Raw genomic sequence first — 25,895 nt, 5'->3', positions numbered from 1 at the left:
AAAAGGGCTGACTCGCCGAAATCCTTTCACGGATTTCCTTTTTTATCGGCAGGCAGTTTTACAGCTTTGGTGATGGAATTAATGTCTCGTACTGTCAGGGCCAGACAGGAAGGAGACTGGTGCAGATACAATAAAATAACTTTTATTAAAGTTATAGAGTAAACAGGGGTAGTCAACAGAAACAGGGTCAATACCAAAAATGCACAGTGTAGAGAAACCATACCATAAACGGAGGACAGTCCAGAGTTCATACACGGAAAGGCAGTATCACAGGTTAGGCAAAAATCCAAAGTACAATAAACAGTCCAGGTCATACACGGTAATCCAACACAAGGGAGCAGGCAAAAATCAAAGTCGGTAGAAAACAAAAACAGGATCATACACGGAAAATAGCAAGGGCAAGAGAAACGCTTTGTATTGTAGGATTTACCAAACAGATACTCGGCGAGGTGTGAGTGTGAGCATGGTCCTTAAATACACTGAGTAATCAGTACTCGGGACTTCCTGGTGGCGTCATGTGACGTGTCATGTGATCGGGAGTGTGTGTTGTGTCATGGAGTGGTGCGTTCTGGGTATTGTAGTTGTTACTGTGAGAATCGCAGATAGAGCTGGATGTGGGAGACACAGACGTGCTTTCAGCACCAGACATGACAGTACCCTCCCCCTGAGGGCCCGGAGCGGAGGCAGAACGGGGCCGACCCCGGCGACGACCACCCGGCGGACAGGGAGTACCGGCGGGAGGTGCAGGTGTCGGAGCGGAGGTGCCAGACAGACGGGGCTCACCAGAGCGAGAAACCCGACGAGTTGGAGCAGAGGAGGTCGGAGGACGCTTGGGACGTCCACGGGGCCTAGGAGCAGGCTTACCAGGAAAACGAGCATGAAACTCCACGAGCAAGGCAGGGTCCAGCACGTCTTTGGCAGCCACCCAACAACGCTCCTCCGGACCATACCCCTCCCAATCGATAAGGTATTGGAGCACACCCCCACGTCTGCGTGAATCCAGCACCTCCCGGACAGCATACGTGGACGACCCCTCCCCCTCCACAGCCGCGGGTGGAACATCAGCCGGTGCAGCGTCAGCGAGCGGACCCGGGACCATAGGCTTGAGGAGAGATACATGAAAAGAATTATTAATACGATACTGAGGGGGTAACTCCACCTTGTAAGTAACTTCATTAATACGTGACAAAATCTTAAGAGGACCAATAAACTTAGGCAGGAGTTTTCTACAACTACCCTCAAACCTAAAGTCCCGGGTAGAAAGCCACACCCGATCTCCTGGTTGGTAGTCTGGGCTGTCACCACGGTGCTTGTCAGCACGCTCCTTGTACACACGCAGTACCTCAGAGACTTTACGATGCGTGTCTTCCCACACCTGCTCACTGCGCTTCATCCATTCATCCACAGCCGGCACATCAGTGGACACAGCTGTCCAGGGAGCTAGAGGAGGCTGAAAACCCAGAACACACTGAAAGGGGGTGAGGCCAGAGGTAGTATTAACTAGGGAGTTTTGTGCAATTTCAGCCCAAACGAGGTATTGTGACCAATCGGTGGGATGTTTGAAGCAGTATGTGCGGAGGAATTTCCCGAGTTCCTGATTAACCCTCTCACATTGACCATTACATGTAGGGTGGAAACCAGAAGTGAGACTGACATGTACACCGAGATGTTCAAAAAATGCCTTCCACACACGAGAGGTAAATTGAGGACCACGGTCAGACAAAATATCTTCGGGGATACCAAAGTGTCTAAATACATGCATATAAATAGCTTGAGCAGTTTGGAAGGCAGTAGGCAGAGCTGGGAATGGAATAAATTTAACCCCTCTAGAGAAACGATCAACAACAGTGAGAACTGTAGTATAACCCTCAGATACAGGCAGATCAGTGACAAAATCAACAGCAATATGCGACCAAGGTCTCTCAGGTACAGGGAGAGGTAGTAGCTTACCGGCTGGAAGGGTTTTAGGTGTTTTACATTGCGCACAAACAGAGCAGGAGGTAACGAATGAGTGAACATCAGCACGCATAGAATTCCACCAGTAACGGGCAGAGAGTAATTGTAACGTGCGTGTGACACCAGGATGACCAGAGGTTAAAGCGGAATGAGCCCAGGTGATGAGCCTGTCTCGAAACTGGACGGGTACGAACGTTTTACCCTGAGGACAGTCCTCAGAATCGGGCTGATTAGCGTTACTTTGGCGAATCTGATCGTCTAACTCCCATTGAATGGCTGCGATCTGAACAGAGGGAGGAAGAATGCGTTCAGCCTCCTGGGGCTGGGATGCGCTGTCCACAGTGCTGTAAACCCTGGACAGCGCATCAGCTTTAGTGTTACGGTTTCCCGGACGGAACGAGATCGAGAAGTTAAATCGAGAGAAGAAAAGAGACCAACGTGCTTGTCTCGGATTAAGTCGTTTAAGCCTCTGTAATCTATGCAGGGTCTCAAACCCCCATCCTTCTTCTTCACGAAGAAGAAACCGGAACCAACAGGGGATTTGGATGGGCGGATGAAACCCTGCGCCAGAGCTTCACTAACATACTCTTCCATAGCCTTCTCCTCATCACGAGATAATGGGTACACACGAGCTTTGGGCAGTACAGAACCCTCTATTAAATCAATAGAGCAATCATAGGGGCGATGCGGAGGTAACTCGGTAGCTTTAGATTTATTAAACACATCAGAAAAATCATAGTACTCGGAGGGAATAGCAGGGGTATCTACAGAATTAGGGCTTTCAACAGAGGTAGATTGCAAAGAGAGTGAATTTAAAGATAAACAGTTCTCACGACAGAAAGGAGACCAGGCAGTGATGTCTCCCAGGCTCCATGAAATGACGGGGTCGTGTGTCTTTAGCCATGGCGCTCCCAAAACCAGTGGATGTTCCGTGCGTGGGAGCACATAGAGAGAGAGCTGTTCCACATGTAGAAAGCTGGCCTGAAGGGTGAGAGGAAGAGTCTGCTGGGTCACAGGTTTGGAGCGTACAGTCTTTCCATCAATGGCATGGATGGGGATAGGCCTAGGGAGATCCTTCGTGGGTATGGCGTACTCCACCACCAGATCCAGGCTGATAAAGTTCCCCTCCGACCCAGAATCTACAAGCGCTGAGACACAAAACACATCCGTTGGAGTGGTGATAATAACAGGCAACACGAAACATTTTTCTTTAAGTTCAGAAACAGGGGTACATACCACGTTAGCGCGTGGAGTACACTCCACGCGCTGTCCCAGAGCAGACGCTTGAGCAGAATTGGGCCGGAGTTCACAGTTAGCCCTCAGATGACCTGGACCACCACAATAGAGGCACAGGTGAAGGCGAATGCGACGCTGCCTCTCAGTGACGGATAGTCTGGATCGTGTGATCTCCCTAGGTTCAGAGATGGATGCAGGTGCAAATTCCGGAACTGGATTCCCGGACTGGAGTAGTGCAGGGCGAACCACAGGCGTGTGGCTAACAGCTTTGAGTTTACGGGAAAGGAGCTGATCCAGACGGATAGACAGAGTGATCAGCTGATCCAGGGTGAGTGAATCGTCCTTGCATGCAAGTTCTCTTTGAATCTCGGGGTTAAGTCCGTGTCGAAACATGGAGATGAGAGCAGGATCGTTCCAACCGCTGCTAGCGGCTAACGTACGGAACTCCAGAGCAAAGGCTGCCACAGATAGTTTACCTTGCTTCAAGGTAATCAGAATCTCTCCACTAGATTGCCCATAGCGTGTATGATCAAAAACGCTGCGAAAAATAGACAAAAAAGTGTCGTAGCTGGATTCAGAAATGTTCTCCCAAATAGCTGTAGCCCAGTCCAAAGCCTTGCCAGACAACCGAGAAATTATAAACCCGATTTTAGCTTTATCAGAAGCAGGAGGTGAGTTGCAAAAAAACACGGAGCACTGGAGCAGAAACCCATTACACTTCTCAGTGTTACCGTCATAGACTTCGGGTTTACACACAGCGAAAAAGGGAGTAGTGGTTTCGTTAGGGCTGGCTACAGAACTAACCACTGGGCTAGGGTTCTGGGTGGATAAACCCCGGAGATGACTTATAATCTCGGCTAGCTGCTGCTGTTGGTTAACCTGGTGGCGTGCTAGCTCGTCAACAGCTTGGGTCACACCAGCGAGCGTTTGCTGGTGCTGACCTAAAAGCCGACCCTGGTTAGCCAAACCAGACTTAATAGACTCTGTATCCGCAGTCTCTGTCATTACGGCCGAGTATCTTGTCAGGGCCAGACAGGAAGGAGACTGGTGCAGATACAATAAAATAACTTTTATTAAAGTTATAGAGTAAACAGGGGTAGTCAACAGAAACAGGGTCAATACCAAAAATGCACAGTGTAGAGAAACCATACCATAAACGGAGGACAGTCCAGAGTTCATACACGGAAAGGCAGTATCACAGGTTAGGCAAAAATCCAAAGTACAATAAACAGTCCAGGTCATACACGGTAATCCAACACAAGGGAGCAGGCAAAAATCAAAGTCGGTAGAAAACAAAAACAGGATCATACACGGAAAATAGCAAGGGCAAGAGAAACGCTTTGTATTGTAGGATTTACCAAACAGATACTCGGCGAGGTGTGAGTGTGAGCATGGTCCTTAAATACACTGAGTAATCAGTACTCGGGACTTCCTGGTGGCGTCATGTGACGTGTCATGTGATCGGGAGTGTGTGTTGTGTCATGGAGTGGTGCGTTCTGGGTATTGTAGTTGTTACTGTGAGAATCGCAGATAGAGCTGGATGTGGGAGACACAGACGTGCTTTCAGCACCAGACATGACACGTACTTTGAATCAGCTTACACAGTTTCTAAACGTATCAATAGCTTAGACTCAGACGTGGAACACGAGGACAATCTAAAGGGATGAAAAGTGAAATCAATCCAAAATGAAAGCCCTGGTGGTGCAGAAGCATTAGATTAAGTCAATAACAATCTTCAGCATCATCCCAAACATCAAATTAGCTTCACCCAAGCGAAACAGAATTTACAGCGCTTTCAATGGCCTCTATTTTTTTTTTTATTGTTGTTCTCTGAGATGCAAACTACACTGGTCACTGCTTCTGACATTCAAAGGTAAGACAATCTGTACTAATGATAGGCTGCGAGGAGATGCACTCCTCCTGCAATTGGTGATGTCAGCAGCACTCACGCGTGTGGCATGCTTTATTATCCCTCTGCAGCAACTGATGTAGTTAAGAAGGCAGACGCCTGCGCTGGGCTTTTCCTTTTTTCTCTTTTTTCTTTTTTCAGGCCCTGCCATTAGTGATGGCATTATGAGAACGCTTTCGCCACATGGGATGATCAAGTGTCCAGAGCAGGAGCTCGAGACCAGGCACGAGCGCTTTTTACAAGCCTGGCTGCAGACATCCCGGCCAGCATTAATGCGGCCTCGACGCGGACCAGGGAAATTCAACTCCATCACCAGGACTGCTGGCTCGGCTCTTATGTGTGAAATGATGGCAGCTCCACAGCGCCTGCAATTACTCACCGAATGACCTCATAGGATCCGGGAGAGGTGATGCACTTAGAGTGGAAATATGCTCCCAAAATGTTTTATCTATATCAATTTTGCTCTTAAACGCGAGCTCCTCAGAAAAAAACAACGACCCAAACAGATGATTAGACAAATAATATGACTGTCCTGTTTTGACAGTAGGAATTTTACAATGTGCACACACACTGATCAAGAATAATATTATGACTACTTCCTTGTTTCTGCACCCAATGTCGTTTTTTTTTTTTTTTTTTCAGCTCCACTGAGCATATACAGTGCTGTGAAAAAAAGTGGGCTGACTGGCTGGTGTGCTTTGGATCATTGTCCTGCTGCAAAACCCAAGTATACCTGAGCTTAAGGTCACAAACTGATGGCTGAAAATTTTCCTTCAAAATTTTCTGGTAGGGAGCAGAATGTATGGTTCTATCATAGGATCCGGGAGAGGTGATGCACTTAGAGTGGAAATATGCTCCTGAATGTTTTATCTATATCATTTTTGCTCTTAAACGCAAGCTCCTTAGATAAATGACCCAAACAGATGATTAGACAAATGATATGGCTGTCCAGTTTTGGCAGTAGGAACGACAATCAAAAATAATATTATGACTACTTTCTTGTTTCTGCACCCATTATTCTTTTTTTAGCTCCACTGACTATATACAGTGATGTGAAAAAGGTGGGCTGACTGGCTGGTGTGCTTTGGGTCATTGTCCTGCTGCTGAACCCAAGTATACCTGAGCTTAAGGTCACAAACTGATGGCGGAATATCCTCCTTCAGAATTTTCTGGTAAAGAGCAGAATTTATAGTTCTATCAATTGGTTCGCTCTGACCTTAAGCTCAGGTGTGCTTTGGATCATTGTCCTGCTGCAGAACCCAAGTACACCTGAGCTTAAGGTCACAACCTGATGGTTGAATATTCTCCTTTAGAATTTTCTGGTAGAGAGCAGAATTTATGGTTCTATCAATTACAGCAAGTAATGGAACACACACCTTCCAAAAAGTTCCACTTTTGTTTCATTAGCCCAGGGAATCATTTCCCTAAGTCTTGGAAATCAACCAGCAATTACTTTTTAACACGGATAGCTTTTTTTCTCTTAATAAATGGTGAGGCATGTTGAGTGTTTAAAAACTCCAGCAGCACTGCTGTGTCTGATCCATTCAAATAGTAATACAATCACTATTGTAGAACAGAGTGTAAGGAGGATTATAAAGTATGCAAAGAGACTAAAGTCACAAAATGTCTACAGCCTGTAACTATAGAATTATAAAGCGCTCACACTTATATGCTCAGTGGAGCTAAAAAAATTAATAATGAGTGTAGAAACAAGGAGGCAGTCATAATTCTATGCTTGATTGGTGTACAGTTTGATGGGGTGGAGAATGCAGGCAATGTGTAAAAACCACACTGATCTTGTTGTGCTATTTGTGCTGAATAACTTATGAAGGTTTTGATTCTCTCTATCAGGAGAAAATTGGAGCATTTTGTTTCCCTGGCATAGCTAACAAGGCTTACTGCATACATTTTCAGCAAAATGGCCTGATTGAACTCATCTATGATTTAGAGCACTCTGAAGCACTCTGAAGTTTTTTTTTTTTCTTTTTTTTGTGCGAGCGTTTTTTAATATTCATCTCGTAAGGCGCTTCTCGTTCTATCCAGGAATGGAAGCAAGCTCCCTTGACATAGATAGTCTTTAGAGAACCGCTTGCAAATTCAAAGTAATCCCTACCACACACTGCCTTGTTATCTGTTTTGCGCTGCACACATGTAAGAGCATGAAATATCTTGCATGTGCACACATATACACACACACACACATGCACACACATATACTTACACAGAGAGAGAGAGAGAGAGAAAGAGAGAAACACAGAGAGAGAGTGAGAGAATGAGAAATAAAGATGCTTTCCACCAAAACAACAGTTTCTCGATTCATCTGGAATGAGGAAAACACATTAGCTCTGCAGAGGAACGAAAAAAACAGAAACAAAGCAAGACAAGAAACTTCTGCAGAACAGAACTGTCACACTCACCTTGTGCTGTGTAGAGGTGTGGGCTTTTCAAACCACGCCCCCGCTGTTTGCCTCTGTCAGGCTGGGCATAGAAGTGGGTGTCTGCGTTGCCTTCCGGTCGATCTGCGAACTACAGCGGTGAAGAAGGAGCAGCCTATCAAAGGAAGCCTATAACTTTGATTCAGGTTGTCGATTACTAAGCCAACAATGTTATTTTAAAATCCATCTCTAATCACAGACAAACACTGTTTTGGAACTCAAACTCGTTCCTCCTCTTTCCTTCTCAGCTCTCTTTTTTCCCCTCCTCTATATTTTCTATTGACCTCAATATTTCACGAGCTGATATGCTTTGTGGCTCCCCGGTGACTGACGCCGTATTGAATTCGTCTGGTTCCAATACATCCCCCCTGCACAAGCTATCAATCACCAGAGAGCTCAGCAAACTAATCATTTATTAATGAAACAGAGCAGCCATGAATTTCTAACTGCATTCGTCTTATTTATCACGCCAGATCAAACAATGAGAGTCCAAACAGGCTTAAAAGGAGAGGCAGTTGGGGGGAATAACTTATTCCTAGGCAGACGGCAGACGGTTATTAATGAAAAGAAAAAAGCGGAGGGACTGGAATGGAGAAAGAGAGAGATGAGGCTCTAGAGAGAGAGAGAGAGAGAGAGAGAGAGAGAAGGAAAGAGGGAAGGAGAGCGCAGTAGGGAGAGGAGTTATAGGGAGAGTGATGCTTTGACAGCAGGATGCATGTCTGCATTAATGCTCCCACAAAAGGCAATTTTCCTCCAGCTGGCAGCACATATCCACCGTAGGTAGGCAAGGTGAGCCGTTTCTGTCCCCAAGTGAGGCCAAGAGAAGACTTAATGCGTTTTTTTCTTCAGCTTGGTTGCTGCTGTTAGTTGACTCCGCAGCCAGGCTGCTCAGGGGCACTCCACTGATCTCTGGCTTCCACTACAGCGCACTCCAGGCCGTAGAGTTTGCAAGCCCACTAACACAGGGTCTGGGGAATAGCCCAATATTTGTTCCCTCGCCTGCTTATTTTTTAATGCACAGACAAACTCCGCAGGGCCTTCTGAATTCCAACAGCCATTGGTGCTGGAGAAAAGAAATTAAAAAAATAAAAACAGTCCAAACAACAGTCCAAGCCATAGTTCAGCAAGAACATACAGTTTTTATCAGAGTTAAAAAAAAGTTCATTGAACTCTGTCTAAAATAAAGAAATAAAAACACACAACAAAAAGGACTATAAACGACTACGAGTGCGTTGAGAGTGCCAAACTCGATAAGCTGAAATGAAGACTGCTCGAAAATCACATCGCTCTGAAACACCAGTACTTTCGACACGGAAAAGCTGAAGTCAGTGCTTGGGTTGCGGATTACATATCGTCTGAGCCCTGCAGGCAGAGCATGTTTCTGTCAGACTGTCCAGGCGCGGATCAGCCTGACAGGTTGATTCACTGTCAGGTCAAGGTGAGACCCCTGAGTCTTCCAAACCACAACTTGCAAAGCTGCAAAGTCACTCTTGTTTACAAAAAAAACAAAACAAAAAAAAACACTACATTCCCACTGCATTTCATTTTAGCTCTTTCTAACCAATGACTGTAGAAAAAACATGGACAATATATTTCTATATTTCTATTTCTTCCAGTTAGGGGTGGCAATATTATCACAATCTGACATTATCAAGAAACTGCATGACATGTTGCCCACAGTAACAATGATATATGAATACTGTGAATCTCTCACAAGACAACTTTCTAAGATGAGGATAAAATACTCCTAAATAACCAAATACCTGAAATTATGGATGTACTGTTTATTATATGCATTTACTGGTGTCATTTTACACTGGCAGTGTGAGCTGCTTTTGTTCCTAATTGCTTCCACTTTGTTATAATAGCACTGACAGTTGACTGTGGAATATAAAGTAGCGAATCAATATCCTGACTGGACTTGTTGCACAAGTGGAATCCTATCATTGTACCTTGCTGGATTTCACTGGACTCCTGAGAACGACCCGTTCTTTCCTCTTTCATTTTTGAGGAAGTCATCTGAGGTCAGAAGTAGTCTATTTTAGCAATCTGTAGCATACCAATCAATTGTGTATCGAACAGCTGGATTTAGGCCGTGTTAGTGTGTCATGAGTGGTATCGTGAGTAGGGATGCAACTTATGATTATTTTGGTAGTCGACTAATCTAATATTTATTTTTTTCGATTAGTCGATTAGTCAACAATTATTTCTGCCTTGTCCTCCATCTTTAAAAACAATAGAAAAACAGCTGAACACGAGATTTAAAAGGCATGTAAATATCCAGATGTTGTTTAAACGTGTAACATACTGATATTTAGTGATTAAATGTGTAAACTGTTGTGTTTGGGCCCTTTTGGAGACACAGACCAAGTTAAGTGTAAACTGTGTGAATAAGCCGTTATCCCTATTATCTCCTATTGTGCTTCTGTCCCCAGAACTTTCTTTTTTTTTTTTCTTCGAGTTTTTCCCATTTTCTCCCCAATTTACACGGCCAATTACCCAACCTACTCATTAGGACTCCCCCTATCACTAGTAATGCCCCAGCACACCAGGAGGGTGAAGACCAACACATGCTTCCTCCGATACATGTGAAGTCAGCCACCGCTTCTTTTCGAGCTGCTGCTGATGCAGTATTGCAGAGTAGCCAGTGCGCTCGGAGGAAAGCGCAGCGACTCGGTTCTGATACATCAGCTCACAGACGCCCATTGCTGCAGACATCACCCTAGGAGTGATGTGGGAGAGAGCGCCATCTACCCACCTGGAGGGAGCAGGGCCAATTGTGCTCCCTCTGAGCGCCGGCAAAATGGCAAAGCTGCATGAGTGGGGGTTCGAACCTGTGACCTCCCGCTTATAGTGGCAGCACTTTAGACCGCTGGACCACTCGGCGCCCCCGTGTCCCCAGAACTTTGTGTAATGTGGTACTGTTACAAATGAGTCGATAACGATTAGTCGACAATGAAATTTGTAGTCGACACATTTAAATAATCAACATTGTCGATTATATTGACTAATTGTTGCAGCCCTAATCGTGAGGGCGCAAAAATATGCCAAGGCATGTACTTATTCTCTTAATTAATCATGAGTATATTATGGGCATAATGTGCAATAAACCAATCAGTGTGCCCATTGTCATTCCCTTTAAGAGGCAGGTGAGCTCTGACTTTGGCATGTTTGTATCTTAACAGCTCAGTGCTTTAAGCATCTCAGCAGAGGATACTGATCTGCACGTTCACGCAGTGAAGATATGCCAGAAGCTCATTTAAGGGAACAGCAATGTTATTTTATTCTTTATTCTGTTTTTTATTTTTTAGTTAAAAGTCAGGTTTGCACTCTGCGCATCTGTGTGTGTGTGTGTGTGTGTGTTTAATTAGCGGGGGTGTAGGAGAGGTCACAAGGCGTGAAAATAGACTGTTGAGGAGGTGTAAGGTAGCAAAGAGCACTGCAACGTGCCTTGCACAGTGTGTAAAATTGGGTCCTGCATGTCTATGTGCTTGATTTTACACACCTGTGGCCATGGAAGTGATTAGTGATCGAATACTTTTTTCAACATATTCGATTCCATTGTATATCTCAGCATGTTTAGAAAAGCACATGTAGAGTATGTCCTTCAAAAGGAGCTCAAAAGGAGCCCAGAAACAAACAACAAAATACCCATTTTCACAAAATACTGGCTTTAAATGCTCTCAGTTCCTTTCATGGTGTGTTTTAGGCCATTTTTTATCTGTACTTCTGTACTGTAAAGGCACAATCCTATTAGTTCTGCAGCAGCTGACTGAATACAAGAAGAAAAACATAGGTCTCTACAGTTTAGAATTCATCCCGATACCTCTATCAGCACTCATATCATCAATAAACACTAGTGACCCAGTTTCACTGGCAGTCATACGTGCCCATGCCACAACATTGCCTCTATCATGTTTGACAGGACTCATCATCTTTACATTCACCCATTCATTACTTTGCTTTTAGAAGCTGTCAGGATTCTTTCATTGTGTGCTTTGGGTCATTATCCATCTGTACTGTGAAGCACCATCTAAAAAGAAGGAATAGCTCAATAAATAGCACTGTAGAATTCATCCTGCTATTTCTATCAGCATTCATATCATCAATAAACACTAGTGACCCAGTTTCACTGACACACATAGCTGCCCGTGCAATCACAGTGCCTCCATCATGTTTGACATAACTCGTCATCTTTCCGTCCACCTAACTGGAATATAAGTTTTTTTTTAAAGATGGTTTCAAGCCTAGTCTGGTCTTTTCTGTGGTGTTACCAGAGGTTTGCATTGGAAACAAACCCCTCTGTAATTGCATTCATGAAGGTGTTCTTTGATTGCAGACAATGATACGTCTATCTCCTCAAGAGTGTTCTTCACAGGAAGAGGGTTCCTTCACTAAAGAATTGCTGATCTGCCCACTCTTTAAAATTCCACTAAGTGACTGATCATTTTTTTTAGCGGTGGGTATTCTTCTACACCAACACCTCTTCTGACTGTGAACTGAGAGTTCCCATAATATGGTAACCTTCTGATTCAAAGTTTTGATTTTTATACTTTTTTTACTACATTCTTAATTAATACGTCACATAAGGAATCACATAAGGAATCATGTAGTAACTTAAGTGTAAAACAAACAGATACTCTGTGAAGCATTAAGGCTCTTATCTGGGGTGCTGTTGGTCAACCCAAGTAGGATGGGTTCCTCTGACTGAGTCTTGGTTCCTTCCAAGGTCTCTTCCTCTTAAAGGTATATTCTGTAGGAACTGAGAGCGAGCGTGTGAAATGGCTACAGCAGTCCAATTTCAAAACATCGCAGAGAGTAGTCTGCCCCGCCCACCCCTCCCCTAACACAAAACTGCCTCGGGTTGCCAACTTCAGCAGGCCGAATCTACACAAGCTACACAAAGTTTAGAGTAGTAGGAGAGAAGAGCAGTGGTCGGGCGGCTTTTTGGAGACATGCTGAGGCTTTTTTAAGCTGTGTAGTAGCTGAGGTTTAACTGAAGCAGCTCTGCTGGCTGTTCCTTTGCTGCAGCACCGATTGCTTTAGTGTAGTGTTACGTGCTGGCAATCTCGGGGGTGGACTTAGTGTTGGGGAACGAGCAGCAGGAGGAGCCAGAGGACAAAACTGACACAAAACTCCGGGACGGAGTGAACGCTTAAAATAGGAACGTACTGCTGAAGCCCTGCCGACAAGAGCTGCCAGTGCTTTCTCTCAATATGTTTCCTTAATATCTGATGATACATCCTGGTTATTTTATCATTTACTACTGAAAATCTGCTACATATTGGTCCTTTAAAGGGAGTTTAAAAGGAGCCACCATGTCATCTAATTGGCATCTTTGTGGTGCTGCTCATAAGAGGTGTGGACCTGTTTTTCTCTGTAAAGCTGCTTTGTGACAACTTCTGTTGTAAAAAGCGCTATAGAAATAAAATTTAATTGAACTGAAAAATAAATTGCTGTTAAATTTCTTTCCTGGGACGGTCCTAATAAGACCAGGTTTCATCATTACATTTTTTATTTGCGACTGCACTTGGTTCTTGAACTTTTTTGGATTGACTGACCTTTTCTTTATTTAGTTGAGTAGTTCTTGCCATATTGTGGTTTAGAACATTACTTAAATAGGGCTATTTACTGTATACAAACTCTTCCTCTTCACAACTTTACAACTGATGTTCTCAAACACATTAAGAGACCAAGGAAATTCAAATAAACTCTTGACAAGTTTAGCACAGCTGTTAAATGAAAGCTATTCCAGGTGACTCTACCTCATAAAGCTGACTAAGAAAATCCAGCCAAGATGTGCAAAGCTGCCATCTAAGCAAGAGGTGCTCCTTTGAAGAATCTAAAATATATAATATAAATGTATAGGCCATAGGCCACCATGGCCTATGTAAATTCTGGTTTGTATAACACAATTTTGCTTACTTAATAATACAATATATTTATCTTCAGTTTGGATTTTCCTTTTTTTCCTAAACTAATTATGAATTTACAATAATTCTCATGATCAGTATTAAAAAAGGGTTTTATGACTCCATTTAAAGTGATACATAATACTGGAAATAAATGCTGTTTTATGATTGTTTTTGGTTCTTAGAAACAATCAACTATAGAAAAAATATACACAGAACAGAATCATTGCATAAGCATGCAGATGGTTCTTTTAGTTACTTTTTATGTGCAATTACATATGGACCTAAATATACAGCTCTGGAAAAAAATAAGAGACCACTTCAGTTTCTGAATCGGTTTCTGTGATTTTGCTATTTATCGGTGTATATTTGAGTAAAATGAACATTATTGTTTTATTCTATAAACTACAAACAACATTTCTCCCAAATTCCAAATAAAAATATTGTCATTTGGAGCATTTATTTATTATTTGCAGAAAAATGTATGCATCTTGACATGTTCTCCTCCACCAGTCTTACAGACTGCCTTTGGACAATGTTATGCCTCTCCTGGTGCAAAAATGGTTTGATGGCTTGTGATCATCCATCATCCTCTTGATTTTATTCCTGAGGTTTTCAATTTGGTAAAATCAAAGAAACTCATCATTTTTAAGTGGTCTCTTTTTATGTCAGAGCTTTTTCCAGAGCTTTTGTCTCTTCCTCCTGCAACCTGAGTAACATGACAGCAGATCATGAGCTTGGCATGCAGGAACCCCCTGCTGTAGAACTGAGCAGACCTGACAGGCAGCGGCTGGATGGGCGTTAACAGCAACCCGCCCAAAGGGAGAGGCACTTCCCTCAAAACAGGAAGCCACACTTGGGATATCATCCATTCTGAGAGAGGGCTCTAGAAGGGGACAGTGTCTTCCACAGCTTTCTAGCTCAAGTTTGGCCTACATGACCTGATGATGTCTGCCTCTGAGAGGCGACGTAATGCACATGTGGCAGGGGAACTTCCCATCTAGGCAGCGTGACCGTTTCCATTGCTGCCGAAGTGACAAACCAAAGAGCCTCCCCTCCAGTTCAACTTTCCCCGACACCTCGTTCAACATCTGTCATGCCAGTGGGAAAACAAACACCACATGCTGCGCCGCTGCTTTCATCTGCCACCACAGTGCCAGCTTCAGCCACGCTGCTGCTGAGATCCAACCTCCACACCCACATTTACTCACCGCTTTTACTCCGGGGATGCTGAATGACCCAACCTAGACATTCGTTTAACCCACACGACCAAAGCAATCTGGGCTGTGAATGCATCACATTCATGATTCTGAGAGGAGAAGACAAACGCTTTCAGTGATGTTCCAGTTGGTTGTCAAACTGTTGATAACGTGTCTAATATCTCCCGAAAACATGACATCATCGAATGATGTAAGAGGCTGGAGAAAGGGAGAAACGCACGGCGGGGGTGATACGGTGGAGGCGGACGGGGGAAGGATGGAGCTGTGTGTCTCTGTCTCCCCCTTGTGGTTCTGAGGGTAAATCCAGACAGTGGCAGTCAGGTGTTAAGCTGTTAGGACAGACCAGAGTGGATCTGAATAACATCCAACATTGTCGGACTTCTCTTTCGCCGTGAAGTCTTACGTTAAGCCTAGATCACATAGACCTAACGCAGTTTCTAAGGTTACTCATGCTGTAAATGAGAATGTATGCACATCCTATTAAATGCAGTGACACTACACACTGAAAAAAAATAGATTTTGTTGACTCAACAAGTCAAACCTAAGAATTCTAGCAGTTTCTCAAAAAAAAAAGTTCTATGTATTTTTTCTTCTTTACTTTACTCTCAAGTCACAATGACTTGATGACTTGCGACTTGACTTAACTCTCATTGACTTGGACATGAAATGAACATCCCTATTGTTTTACATATTTATTTCTGAGCAGAGGAATTAAACAATATATACAGCACCAGTCAAAAGTTTGGACACAGCTCCTCTTACTCAATGTATTTTTTCCAGAATATGTTTTATACTTTAGATTCTGACCACATTTAGCTTTGTGGACATATTTGCACACTCTTCGTATTTTTATTTCCTCAGTGTCACCTGGAATAGTTTTCTCAGGAGTTCCTGCAGGTACTGATAATAGTTGCTATATATAAAAAATAAAGTTTTGACTGGTACTGTACTTAATATATCATAAAACAGTAATATAGTATTTTAAAAATCTATATTATGATAATTGCAGTATTCTGTTTGATTTTCTGCAGACTTCATAGCTTTAAGCGTATTTTTTGTGTAATTGTTTATGTTTGCAGTTTATATGCATGCATAAACAATTCAGCATTTAGTTTTTGCTTTATTACCTTATTTTTATGTTATGTTAATTTGGATTTTTATATACTTTTGTTTACAAAAATAGCCAACAGTTTACAGATATTTTCTTGGTGCTGTACAGACTTTTTTTATTATTATTTTGTTGCAATAGATGGTTCTCGAATTAATCAAATATGTCTGTTTGTTTCTCTTTTTTTTTATATCTTCAAGAATATCAATATTTGCGAAAATTCCCTGAAATGTTGTGATATTATTTCAGGGGTAATTTTTTTTTATTCTAGGGACATATTTAGGGGACCCACCCATATATGTTACATGCAGCGATAAGCTATATTGCTAACTTAGCGACCTAATCATAGACAATAGGTAATGTGAACGAAGTTCTCTCCCTCCTTAATTTTCTTCATAGGTGCTCCACCTTAAATGTGAGTGACATTGATAAGTGGCAGTGTTCAAGAACTACAGCAACTCAGCTACAAATGTCCGACCACATAACTGATCATAACTGAATTTGTTTTTGTCTCAGTGAATATACATTTTTAAAAGATTCAATTAAAATACTTTTTTTATATACTGCTAATCGACTAGTTTATTGGGGTTTAATACAATTGTAATAATATTACATTAGGTGACTACGAATGGACGTTCAATATTTAGGACATAACTTGCCAGTATTGACTTGAGATGTGGGACTTGACTTTGGACTTGAGTGTTGAGACTAGAGCACATGTGTCAAACACAAGGCCCGCGGGAGCTTGTAAGATCTTAGTGTCTATTATAAATAGGTCAGAAGCGTTCTTTGACCAAAAACTACATTTCCCACAATGCTTGTCAATTGTATTACCCGCGAAGTTACGGCTTACTGCCACTACACGGCAGTGTAGTCATTGATGTGGAAACCCTGCCGGAGGGAAGGTGTAACTTTGCGGGTGGACTTGAGACATACAAATGTTTATCCCATAATGTCCAGAAAAAGAGAAGCTGATACAGACGGACGGCTGTGCTTCAAGGCAAAAGACCGGTATGCCTTTTGTGTTACGAAGAGTGTTTCTGACCAAAATAAACGCTTTTTAGGAGAGATATAAGTTATGTGTAAATATTTATAAGACAATACCTGACAAAATCTGTTTTAAAGACGTTAATAAACATCACTGTGACAGCGCTAGTCACAGTTTCACCACAGCAAAGGAGGAGGACGTGAATCACTTATCTAACCAGCCTTTACTGATTTCTGCCCCCAATAACCCTTTCAATAACCTCCAATAGCCTTTAATAGTCTTCAGGAGCCTTCAACAGTCTAACCTTGCAGCCGTGGTGTGTCCAATAAACTCCGTAGTTATAAACATCCTGAGGTTAGCAGCGCGCTAACTGACCTGTTTATAATGTAATCCCAGCAGTGACTCCGTGACGGCTGCTCTAAACTGCTGCTGTTAGCTGCTTGGGCTGAAAGATGAACTGTAGAGAGCTGTATTATCCGTTTAGTCGGGTTAAAACCTTTATTTCATACACAGAAGAACTTAAAAATTTTAAAAACGCTCCAGACTGGCTCAGCTGAGCCCTGTAGCCCGTGGCTGGGCTGTAGCTCTGACTAAGTAAAGACTGCGGGCTTGTGCTGCTGCTGCAGCTCCGACTAGTGGTTGGATGAGGAACTGCTAAATCTGAGGAAATGCTAAATCTGTCGCATGTTCTTAACAGCTCACAATTTTTGATTTAATATTTATTAAGCCTTATTTCAGTATCAAACGTTTTGATCAAAGTTAATATAATATGAAATGTATATATATAATATAACTTGTATTTTATGTCATTTCTATTCACGTGAATAGTTTGGTTCTTGATTGATGGAGTTTTTGGATTTCATAACATGACAAATTAAAAGGATTTATGTTAATAGAGCAACAAGCAAAAATTTTTTCCATGCAACTGTAATATTTGATTGAATAAATAATATATTGAGAGTTATTTAACATTAAGGAGTAATTACATTCATTTTATATTACATTTTGTTACATTTTATTACATTGATAAGTTACATCTGGCCCTCAGAGGACAGCCAATATGCCAATGTGGCCCTCGGCCAAAATGAGTTTGACACCCCTGGACTAGAGACTTAATAAGTCTTGCAACTTATGCTAGATTTACACTAGAAGCCCAGTTTTCCAGTCACCAACTGAATTTATATATTGTATACTGCTCAAAGGCAAATCTGGGCTTTCTCGGGGCTCGCTCGACAAATATTTAGCATGATAAATATCTATATAGCATGGACAGAGACATCTGAACACTTTCTGCTCACCCTGTTACATCCGACATATATACCTGTTAAACTCTAGAGGGAGCTAGCGAGTGAGTCCTCTGTGAATAGGGGTGGAATGGAGCTAAATTTCTAAAAACTTTAGATATTTGAGATATTTATAAACTCTGATTTTACTCATGCAGTTCCTACCCCTGGTATATGCTCTGAAATGTTGTTATTCTCTGAGCTCAAATAAACACATTAAATCAAAGAATATTTTGAGTTCATTCAACTCTCTCCGTAGATAAGAAGCATTCTTTTTTTTTCTCATGGCCTCCTCTCATCAGCCAATCAGCACATCTGCCAGTTCATCAACAGAGAGTTTTTTTTTGTTTGTTTTTTTTTTTGCCAAGCTGTTCAATGTTGCTGCGTAGCCAGTAGATCAAAACAAGCTTCATTCTCACTGGGTCTTCTCCACTATCTCAGCTTTTTAAAGGAGAAACAGAACAAAGCTGATACTAGAACAACTTGAGAAGACGGGGGAAAGTTCAAAGGACAACAGCAAAGCTTCTAGGAAGCACTGTAAGAGATGCAACGGTGAAACATAAATAAATATATATATATATATATATATAAAAGTGCGAACAAATGCCTATTACGTGTAAATGTAAACAGATGATACAGCTAAACCTTTGCGTTTAATGACAGTTTAATGAGACTTTGATGGCTCTTCCATCTTCATTCCACCAAAGATAATTTGCCACTTTCTCCAAATTATTTCCTCCTCTCAATCAAGTTGATGATGCATGAGAAGTCAATTAGAGAACAACACCTATAGAGCGGCCACGAGAGCCTTCTCCAGCGTCACATCAACTGGCACGTGCGAGGCCGTCATTTTTCTCACTCGCCATAAACAGATGTTATACACATCTTGTCGGAGGTCCCAAACTGCTGAGGGTGCATTATTTCTCCAACTCGTATTTGTGAGGTCTTATCTTAGCGTGGACCGTCCTGAAGCGCCGAGCGCGTACTTCCACCCACAACTCCATCTCGAAACAATTTATCCTCATTGTGTGGGAGTGAGGGAGGGTTTCAGCGCGCTCCCTCGGTGATGGTGCTAAGCCCGTAAGACTGGTTGCACTTGATCAAGTGGAGCGGGTTCCGAGCACTGGGATTGCCTGATAGAGACGGAGCTGGAGACAGTGATTGATGAAAGGAATCTCCCTGTCCACCAGTCCAACTGCCAGGGATTGGGCTGATTGGAGATGTTATTGAGATTCTGGGAGAGTAATACGTCTCTCAACAAACTGATGGTCCACACAGAGGAACAGCAGAAAACCGGAGCCTTGTAAACACTGGCTTTCGCTTTTAGGTAGAACTTACAACTTGTAAAATGATGTTTTTAAAAACATACAGCTCTGGAAAAAATTTAAAGACCACTTTGATTTAGCTATTTATAGGTATATGTTTGAGTAAAATTAATATTGTTGTTTTATTCTATAAACTACGGACAACAATGCTCCCAAATTCCAAATAAAAATATTTAGAGCATTTATTTGCAGAAAATGAGAAATGGCTGAAATAACAAACAATATACAGAGCTTTTCTGTTTTTTCACAGTTTTCATGCATCTTGGCATGTTCTCCTCCACCAGTCTTACACACTGCTTTTGGATAACTTTATGCCACTCCTGGTGCAAAAATTCAAGCAGTTCATCTTGGTTTGATGGCTTGTGATCATCCATCATCCTCTTGATTATATTATCTTGATCTTTTTTAAGTGGTCTCTTATTTTGACTTCTGGCATATCAAGGTAAAAGCATAATGGCACAGTAAAAACATCCCAAATCTGTACAAATGTGTTGCAAAATAATGCTGCTAGACTTACCAGGTCTCGTGGGGGCTTGCCTCTTTTTAGAGGTGGAAGGATTTCATTGATGATGCTGAAAAAAAAAAAATTGTTAAGTAGATGAAAATGACAAAGTAAAGGATTGTATTAAATGGGTATATACAGCTCTGGAAAAAAATAGAAGACCACTTCAGTTTCTGAATCAGTTTGTCTGATTTTGCTGTTTATATGTATATGTTTGTAGTTTATAGAATAAAACAACAATGTTTATTTTCCTCAGACAACATTTCTCCCAAATTCCAAATAAAAATATTGTCAGTTTGCTATTTATTTGCAAAAAAGAGAAATGGCAGAGCTTTTAGACATCAAATAATGCAAAGAATTCATACCAATATTTGGTGGAAAAACAATAACCCTGTTTTTTAATCAGATTATCTTGGCATGTTCTCCTCCACCAGTCTTACACACTGATTTTGGATAACTTTGTGCCACTCCTGGTGCAAAAATTCAAGCAGTTAAGCTTGGTTTGATGGCTTGTGGTCATCCATCTTCCTCTTAATTATATTCCAGAGGTTTTCAATTTGATAAAATCAAAGAAACTCATTGTTTTTAAGTGGTCTCTTATTTTTTTCCAGAGCTGTAAACACAGTGATACTTATACAAAATGTGCTGCACTTTAATTAAAGAGGACTAGTTACACTATTTCCAATGACGTGCAGTTGCTTAGAATTTTTCAGGCTTTTACTGGTGATATTACAGTAATATGATCAGAAATAATGCTGTGTATCACAATAACAGAATTTTGTTAGCACAATTTACACAATCAAAAAAACATGCATCTGATTTTACACAAGAAAATAAATGTAAAAAATGTATCTCACGCCTGGTTGATGTCTAGGATTAGTCCTTTGTTTGGAATATTCTGGACATAAGGTTTATGACGGAACTTCTCCATTCCCACAGCTACGTAATACTGGTTGTTCTTGAGCTCAGCCGTCCCAAGTAATGGAGTGCCGTCCAGTGTACACAACCTGTACGAGACACACAGTGCGATGCAATCAATTCTAGCCAAGCAATTCTAGTCTACAGTAAATCCTCCAGTGATACGAATCTGCACATTTCCTACCTGTGCACAGCTCCTGAGCGAAGATGCACTTTCTCCGTTACCATGGCCAGAACGCTCTCCCAGCTGTTGAGTGTATATTTTGGTAGCAGTATCCGAGCTGGAGGAACCAAGATGTCTCCATTGGCAAAAACACTAGGAAATACGATCACATTTGGAAGTGAGTTGGGAAATTTGTTTAACTTCATACTGATTGAAAAGCAGCAACACCCTCTTATAAGTAGAAGCATACGAATGTGACATTATATAGAGAACGGAAAAACTAAAGCAGAAAACGGTGCCCTGATTTGAAGTTATTCATTTGCCATTAGAAGTAGACTTCACTCTCTCACACTCCTGCCTGAGGGTTCGCCAGCAAGAAATTCCAACAGGGAGACACTGAAATTAAAACTCACTTGATGGTGCATGGCTCATTAATGTTTTTCCTCCAGCGTGCTGGGACAATTATTTTGCTGTGAACCACGGGTCGAATCTGTGATGGAGACAAAATGAACAGTTCCCCACTGAGCACCCATACACCGTATTGCTCTGTCATTCATTTAGACATCTGACACACTTCCAAAACGCTGAAGCTATGATAGCAGAGTTGTGCAAGCTTTGCTGTTGTTTGGTAGTTGGACAGTAAGCAAACACTAGGATTGACTCAACTGACTCAAGTCAATTATTATTACAAAGAAAATAGACATAATAATAAATTAACAGAAATTAAAGTGGCAGTCCGTATTATTTTGTGTCTAAACTAAAAGCAGAAGTGTTTCTGAGTGGAGAAGGGACAAAATATTGTATTTAATAGTATCAGTGTGCTGAAATCCCGACCATCTCTGCTAATCCTAATATATATTCATTCTAAAAACTAGGTTGACGAGTCACTTATCGCGGGAGTTCTTCTGGCCATGTCACACGTCTTTACGTACTTACATCGCATATACAGCCACTAAAAGAGGATCCGGCTCAGTCAACCAGCGCGAGCAGCTGGTGGAGCAGTGGAGACTTCAGAAGGGGAAACTTAAGCTTAGAGCTCAGTAGCTCATTCACTCATAGTAAAAACAAAGAAACAAAGAGACGAAGTTTCTGACTGTGCGCTCTCTCTCTCTCTGACTGAACATAACCTGAAATCGGATTCATCCACTCTGAAAAGAAACCGCATCACACCAGCCCAGTTTAAAATGATTCTTCCGCATGCTCGCTGCAATTACCCATTCTCACCAGAGAGGGCCCTAAATCCCCCAAATTTTAAAACTTACAGACATCAGCTTTAACCTAAAAAAGTTATACTGGCAAAGCATCTCTATGCTACTTTGGTAACACTTTACAACAAGGCACACATATAACAGTACTTACAACAGTAATATACATTGTCAAATGTTCAAGCAAGCAATGTCTCAACTTATTATTAATTAACACTAGTTAAGAAACTATTAAATATTTATAACACTGAATGCTTAGGATTGTTGTAAAAAATAATTAATTCAGAAATGTCCACTTAGCTAGTCAGTTTGCCATAAACGCTCCTTTTAAAACACATCAGTGCTCCCTTCACTACATATACATGTTTATTATAAAACCTCTTCTCAAAATGTCTCCTCATTATGTCAGTCCTAATGCTGTCAGCCTGTCTGCTCAGGATGCTGAACTTCACAACTGAACTGAAATTCAGTGTCCTATAGGAGTCTCCAAAGTCTCAAATTCTTGAAGTTTTCAGAATGTAAAAAACTTATTTCACTGCAGAGAAAAGGGGTTTTGTATCATTTTCATTTATACTCGTATTCAGGCCAATGCCTGTTAATGGGTTTTAAAACAGTCCTGGAAACTGCAGTATGAATGGATGGGGGCTAAACTGTGGTACGCTAAATAAATGGCAACAAGTCGAGTTTGTTATGTGACATCAGAAAAACTTAATTTAAAACAGACTGTTTCAACAGCAAGCATTTACAGCCTCCCTTAAAACATGTATAAAACAACAGGTAATAACCAGCATTACAGGCCCCATTTTACTGCAAGCATCATTATAGACAAAGGCCATTTATTCGACTAAGGCTACGCAGTGTTTAACTTGTTAGTCTCTCATCTGTCTTCAGTACTACTTTTTAAGGCCTCAGAGAGGCATGAAGTCAGCCAGGCAATGTAATGGTCACACACTGCACTGTAATTCATTTAGAGGAGCGTATTGATCTGAGAAAGTGAGTCGTTTCTGAAAAAATGCACAGATGAATCTTTGTGTAATGGTGGCACAGTAGCCCAAATCACATTGACCCACTGTTATGGCTCTCTGCCTCTGAAATGTGCCTCTCAATTAGGTCTATAATGCTGACACACAAAACATGATGTATCTATAGGCTCCACTGAATCAAGCAGAGATCCAACAGCTTGGTGGTTCTTAAGTGATTTACTGCATATTGTCTGTAACAGGACTATCTCCACTACCTGAACTCTACCAATAACACCATCATCTTTTTTTGCTTGTAATGTTTGAGCTTTTGCTGCAGTTCAACAAAGCATTGGTGTGCACACCCTGCCTCCTATAACATCTTACCTGTTTATTTTTCATTCTTTGCGGTCTGTTCGGTGTAATATGAAGATAACTATAAAGAGAAAAAGAGAATATTTTAAACATTTCTCAGATTTACTGAAATGCTGTTTCTACAACAGGCCATTCAAAACAAACAGTCACTGCATTCGATTAACTATAAGGTTTGCCATATGTTTAATGTATCAATGGCATTTTTAAATAAAAATAAGGTCTTCCATGGCCATTAAGGGCAGAGAGTACAGGATGTACACTACAAAAAAAATAGTCTTAGCAAGTGAAATTATCTAATTATCTAATCTAAATCTCTGATAATATTTGATCTCCAAATAAGTCACCTATGAGGTTATTCTGACTCTTGACACAGTTCTTCTTAAACACAGTGTAAACATAACCTCCTTGTATTTTACTTTAAAATAATTATAAAAAATCACTGCCACAAAATTATAAAACATTACTGCCACATAAAAGAGTTAATTTTAATTTTAATTTAATTATTCATTTTAATTATTCAATATTGAAAATCATACTAAAAACAGTCCTTCAATTAATCAGATTAATCTGATTAACCACCCAGTCCTAGTTGTGATAAAGCAAATGTAAGTAGCTAGTTAATACCCACTTCAGTCTGTTATTTCAACTAGTTTGCAAAAGAATCAGTATCAGTAGTATAATCTATTTTTGTTAGTCACCACGCCCTGAAGATGTGCTGCCCTAAAGATCTCCTGTCCTAAAGATGCCCTGCCCTAATGATGTGCTGCCCTGAAGCTGTGGTGCCCTAAAGATGTGCTGCCCTGAAGATGTGCTGCCCTGAAGATGCCCTGCCCTGAAGCTGTGCTGCCCTGAAGATGTGCTTCCCTGAAGATGTGCTTCCTTGAAGATGTGCTTCCTTGAAGATGGGCTTCCTTGAAGATGCCCTGCCCTGAAGCTGTGCTGCCCTGAAGATGCCCTGCCCAAAAGATGTGATGCCCTGCTGCCCTGAAGATGCCCTGCCCAAAAGATGTGATGCCCTGCCCTGATGCTGTGCTGCCCTGAAGATGCCCTGCCCAAAAGATGTGATGTCCTGCCCTGATTATGTGCTGCCCTAAAGCTGTGCTGCCCTAAAGATGCCCTGCCCTGAAGATTCCCTGCCCTAAAGATGCCCTGCCCTAAAGCTGTGCTGCCCTAAAAATAACCTGCCCAAAAGAGGTGATGCCCTGCCCTGAAGCTGTGCTGCCCTGAAGATGCCCTGCCAAAAAGATGTGATGCCCTGCCCTGAAGCTGTGCTGCCCTGAAGATGCCCTGCCTTGAAGCTGTGCTGCCCTGAAGATGCCCTGCCTTGAAGCTGTGCTGCCCTGAAGATGCCCTCCCCTGAAGCTGTGCTGCCCTGAAGCTGTGCTGCCCTGAAGATGCTCTGCCCCGAAGCTGTGCTGCCCTGAAGATGCTCAAGCTGTGCTGCCCTGAAGATGTGTATCTAAACTTACTCGATGTTTTTCAGTCGTTCGGCTCCAGCTGCCACATATCTCTCCCCGTGGGAGAACTGCTCCAGAGACCGGATCCTGTGTCCCTCTCTTGGGGTGTAAATGTGTCTCACAGCCCCAAACGGAGCCTCAATACCGCGAGTAACGGAGCCCAGAAAACTGTCGAAAGTCGCTGTTTGTCGCTGGTTGATAACGAACTTCTTGCCCGGGTAAAAAGCGTCTCCGTTCCGGTACACGAGGATGGATTTGGTCGGCGGAGGCTGAGGAGGAAACCCCCGGCCGGAGCTCTCAGACATTATTCTGGGCAGCACGCCGTTAAATAACACGGGCTGAAGCTGTAAGTGACTCTTCAGGAGGAGGTGAAAGAGGAGCAGCAGACCGGTGTTGGGTGTTGGAGGCGGGTGACCGGCTGGTGTAAACAGCTACAGGTGATTAGCCGGTGAGCTAAACAACAAACACAGAGCTCCAACAACAGCACTCAGTATTTACAGCTCCATGGAAACGTTAATAACGATAATTAAAAATAAATAAAATTTTTACTTTAAGTTACTTTACTTTACTTCAGTCTATAGTCTAGAAATTCATTTTAATTTTATTTAATTTATGAATTAATCACTTTCACAATTTTTTTGCATGTTTTTTTGTTTGTTTAATTTTATTAATTGATTATAAAATTGTTTTTTGTTTGTTTTTGTATATTTTAGCTTAACTGTCATTCTTTGACCTCAGTTATCATAGCCTTTCCCACTTATTAATTTTCTCCCTTTTACATTTTTCAGTCTAGTAATTTATTTGCATTTATTTATTAATCTATTATTTTTGTTTTCTTTGTTTGTATTTGCTTTAACTGTCATTCTCTGACCTCAGTTACCTTTCTCACTTATTCATTTTCTACTTTTTTACTTTTACATTTTTTAGTCGTCATTTATTTGCAT

The 25,895-nt window shown here is 41.7% G+C and overlaps 1 protein-coding gene across 3 annotated transcripts in view; it reads right to left on the bottom strand.

The window, feature by feature from the left end:
* The window catches only part of LOC103038683 (doublecortin domain-containing protein 2), a 43,849-nt gene extending 18,325 nt beyond the window's left edge, over positions 1-25,524 (bottom strand). The window contains exons 1-7 of one of the 3 annotated variants that reach the window (XR_002650342.2): positions 24,964-25,515; positions 23,507-23,555; positions 21,369-21,445; positions 20,977-21,108; positions 20,732-20,881; positions 19,890-19,944; positions 7,519-7,627 (exon numbers count right to left, since the gene is read on the bottom strand). Coding sequence is in view for 2 of the 3 variants with exons in the window: in XM_022672876.2 (XP_022528597.2) it covers positions 7,519-7,627; positions 19,890-19,944; positions 20,732-20,881; positions 20,977-21,108; positions 21,369-21,445; positions 23,507-23,555; positions 24,964-25,256 (865 nt within the window). In the remaining variant the exon portion in view is untranslated. Of the gene's footprint in view, positions 1-7,518; positions 7,628-19,889; positions 19,945-20,731; positions 20,882-20,976; positions 21,109-21,368; positions 21,446-23,506; positions 23,556-24,963 lie in introns of all 3 variants that reach the window. The other 2 variants (XM_022672876.2, XM_022672877.2) reach the window with 2 other exon arrangements.
* Positions 25,525-25,895: the final 371 nt, after the last annotated feature.

The sequence above is a fragment of the Astyanax mexicanus genome, chromosome 14, assembly GCF_023375975.1.
Source record: "Astyanax mexicanus isolate ESR-SI-001 chromosome 14, AstMex3_surface, whole genome shotgun sequence".
Lineage (NCBI taxonomy): Eukaryota > Metazoa > Chordata > Actinopteri > Characiformes > Acestrorhamphidae > Astyanax > Astyanax mexicanus.
The sequence above is the reverse complement of the archived record's forward strand: the minus strand, read 5'-3'. Positions and strand labels throughout refer to the sequence as shown.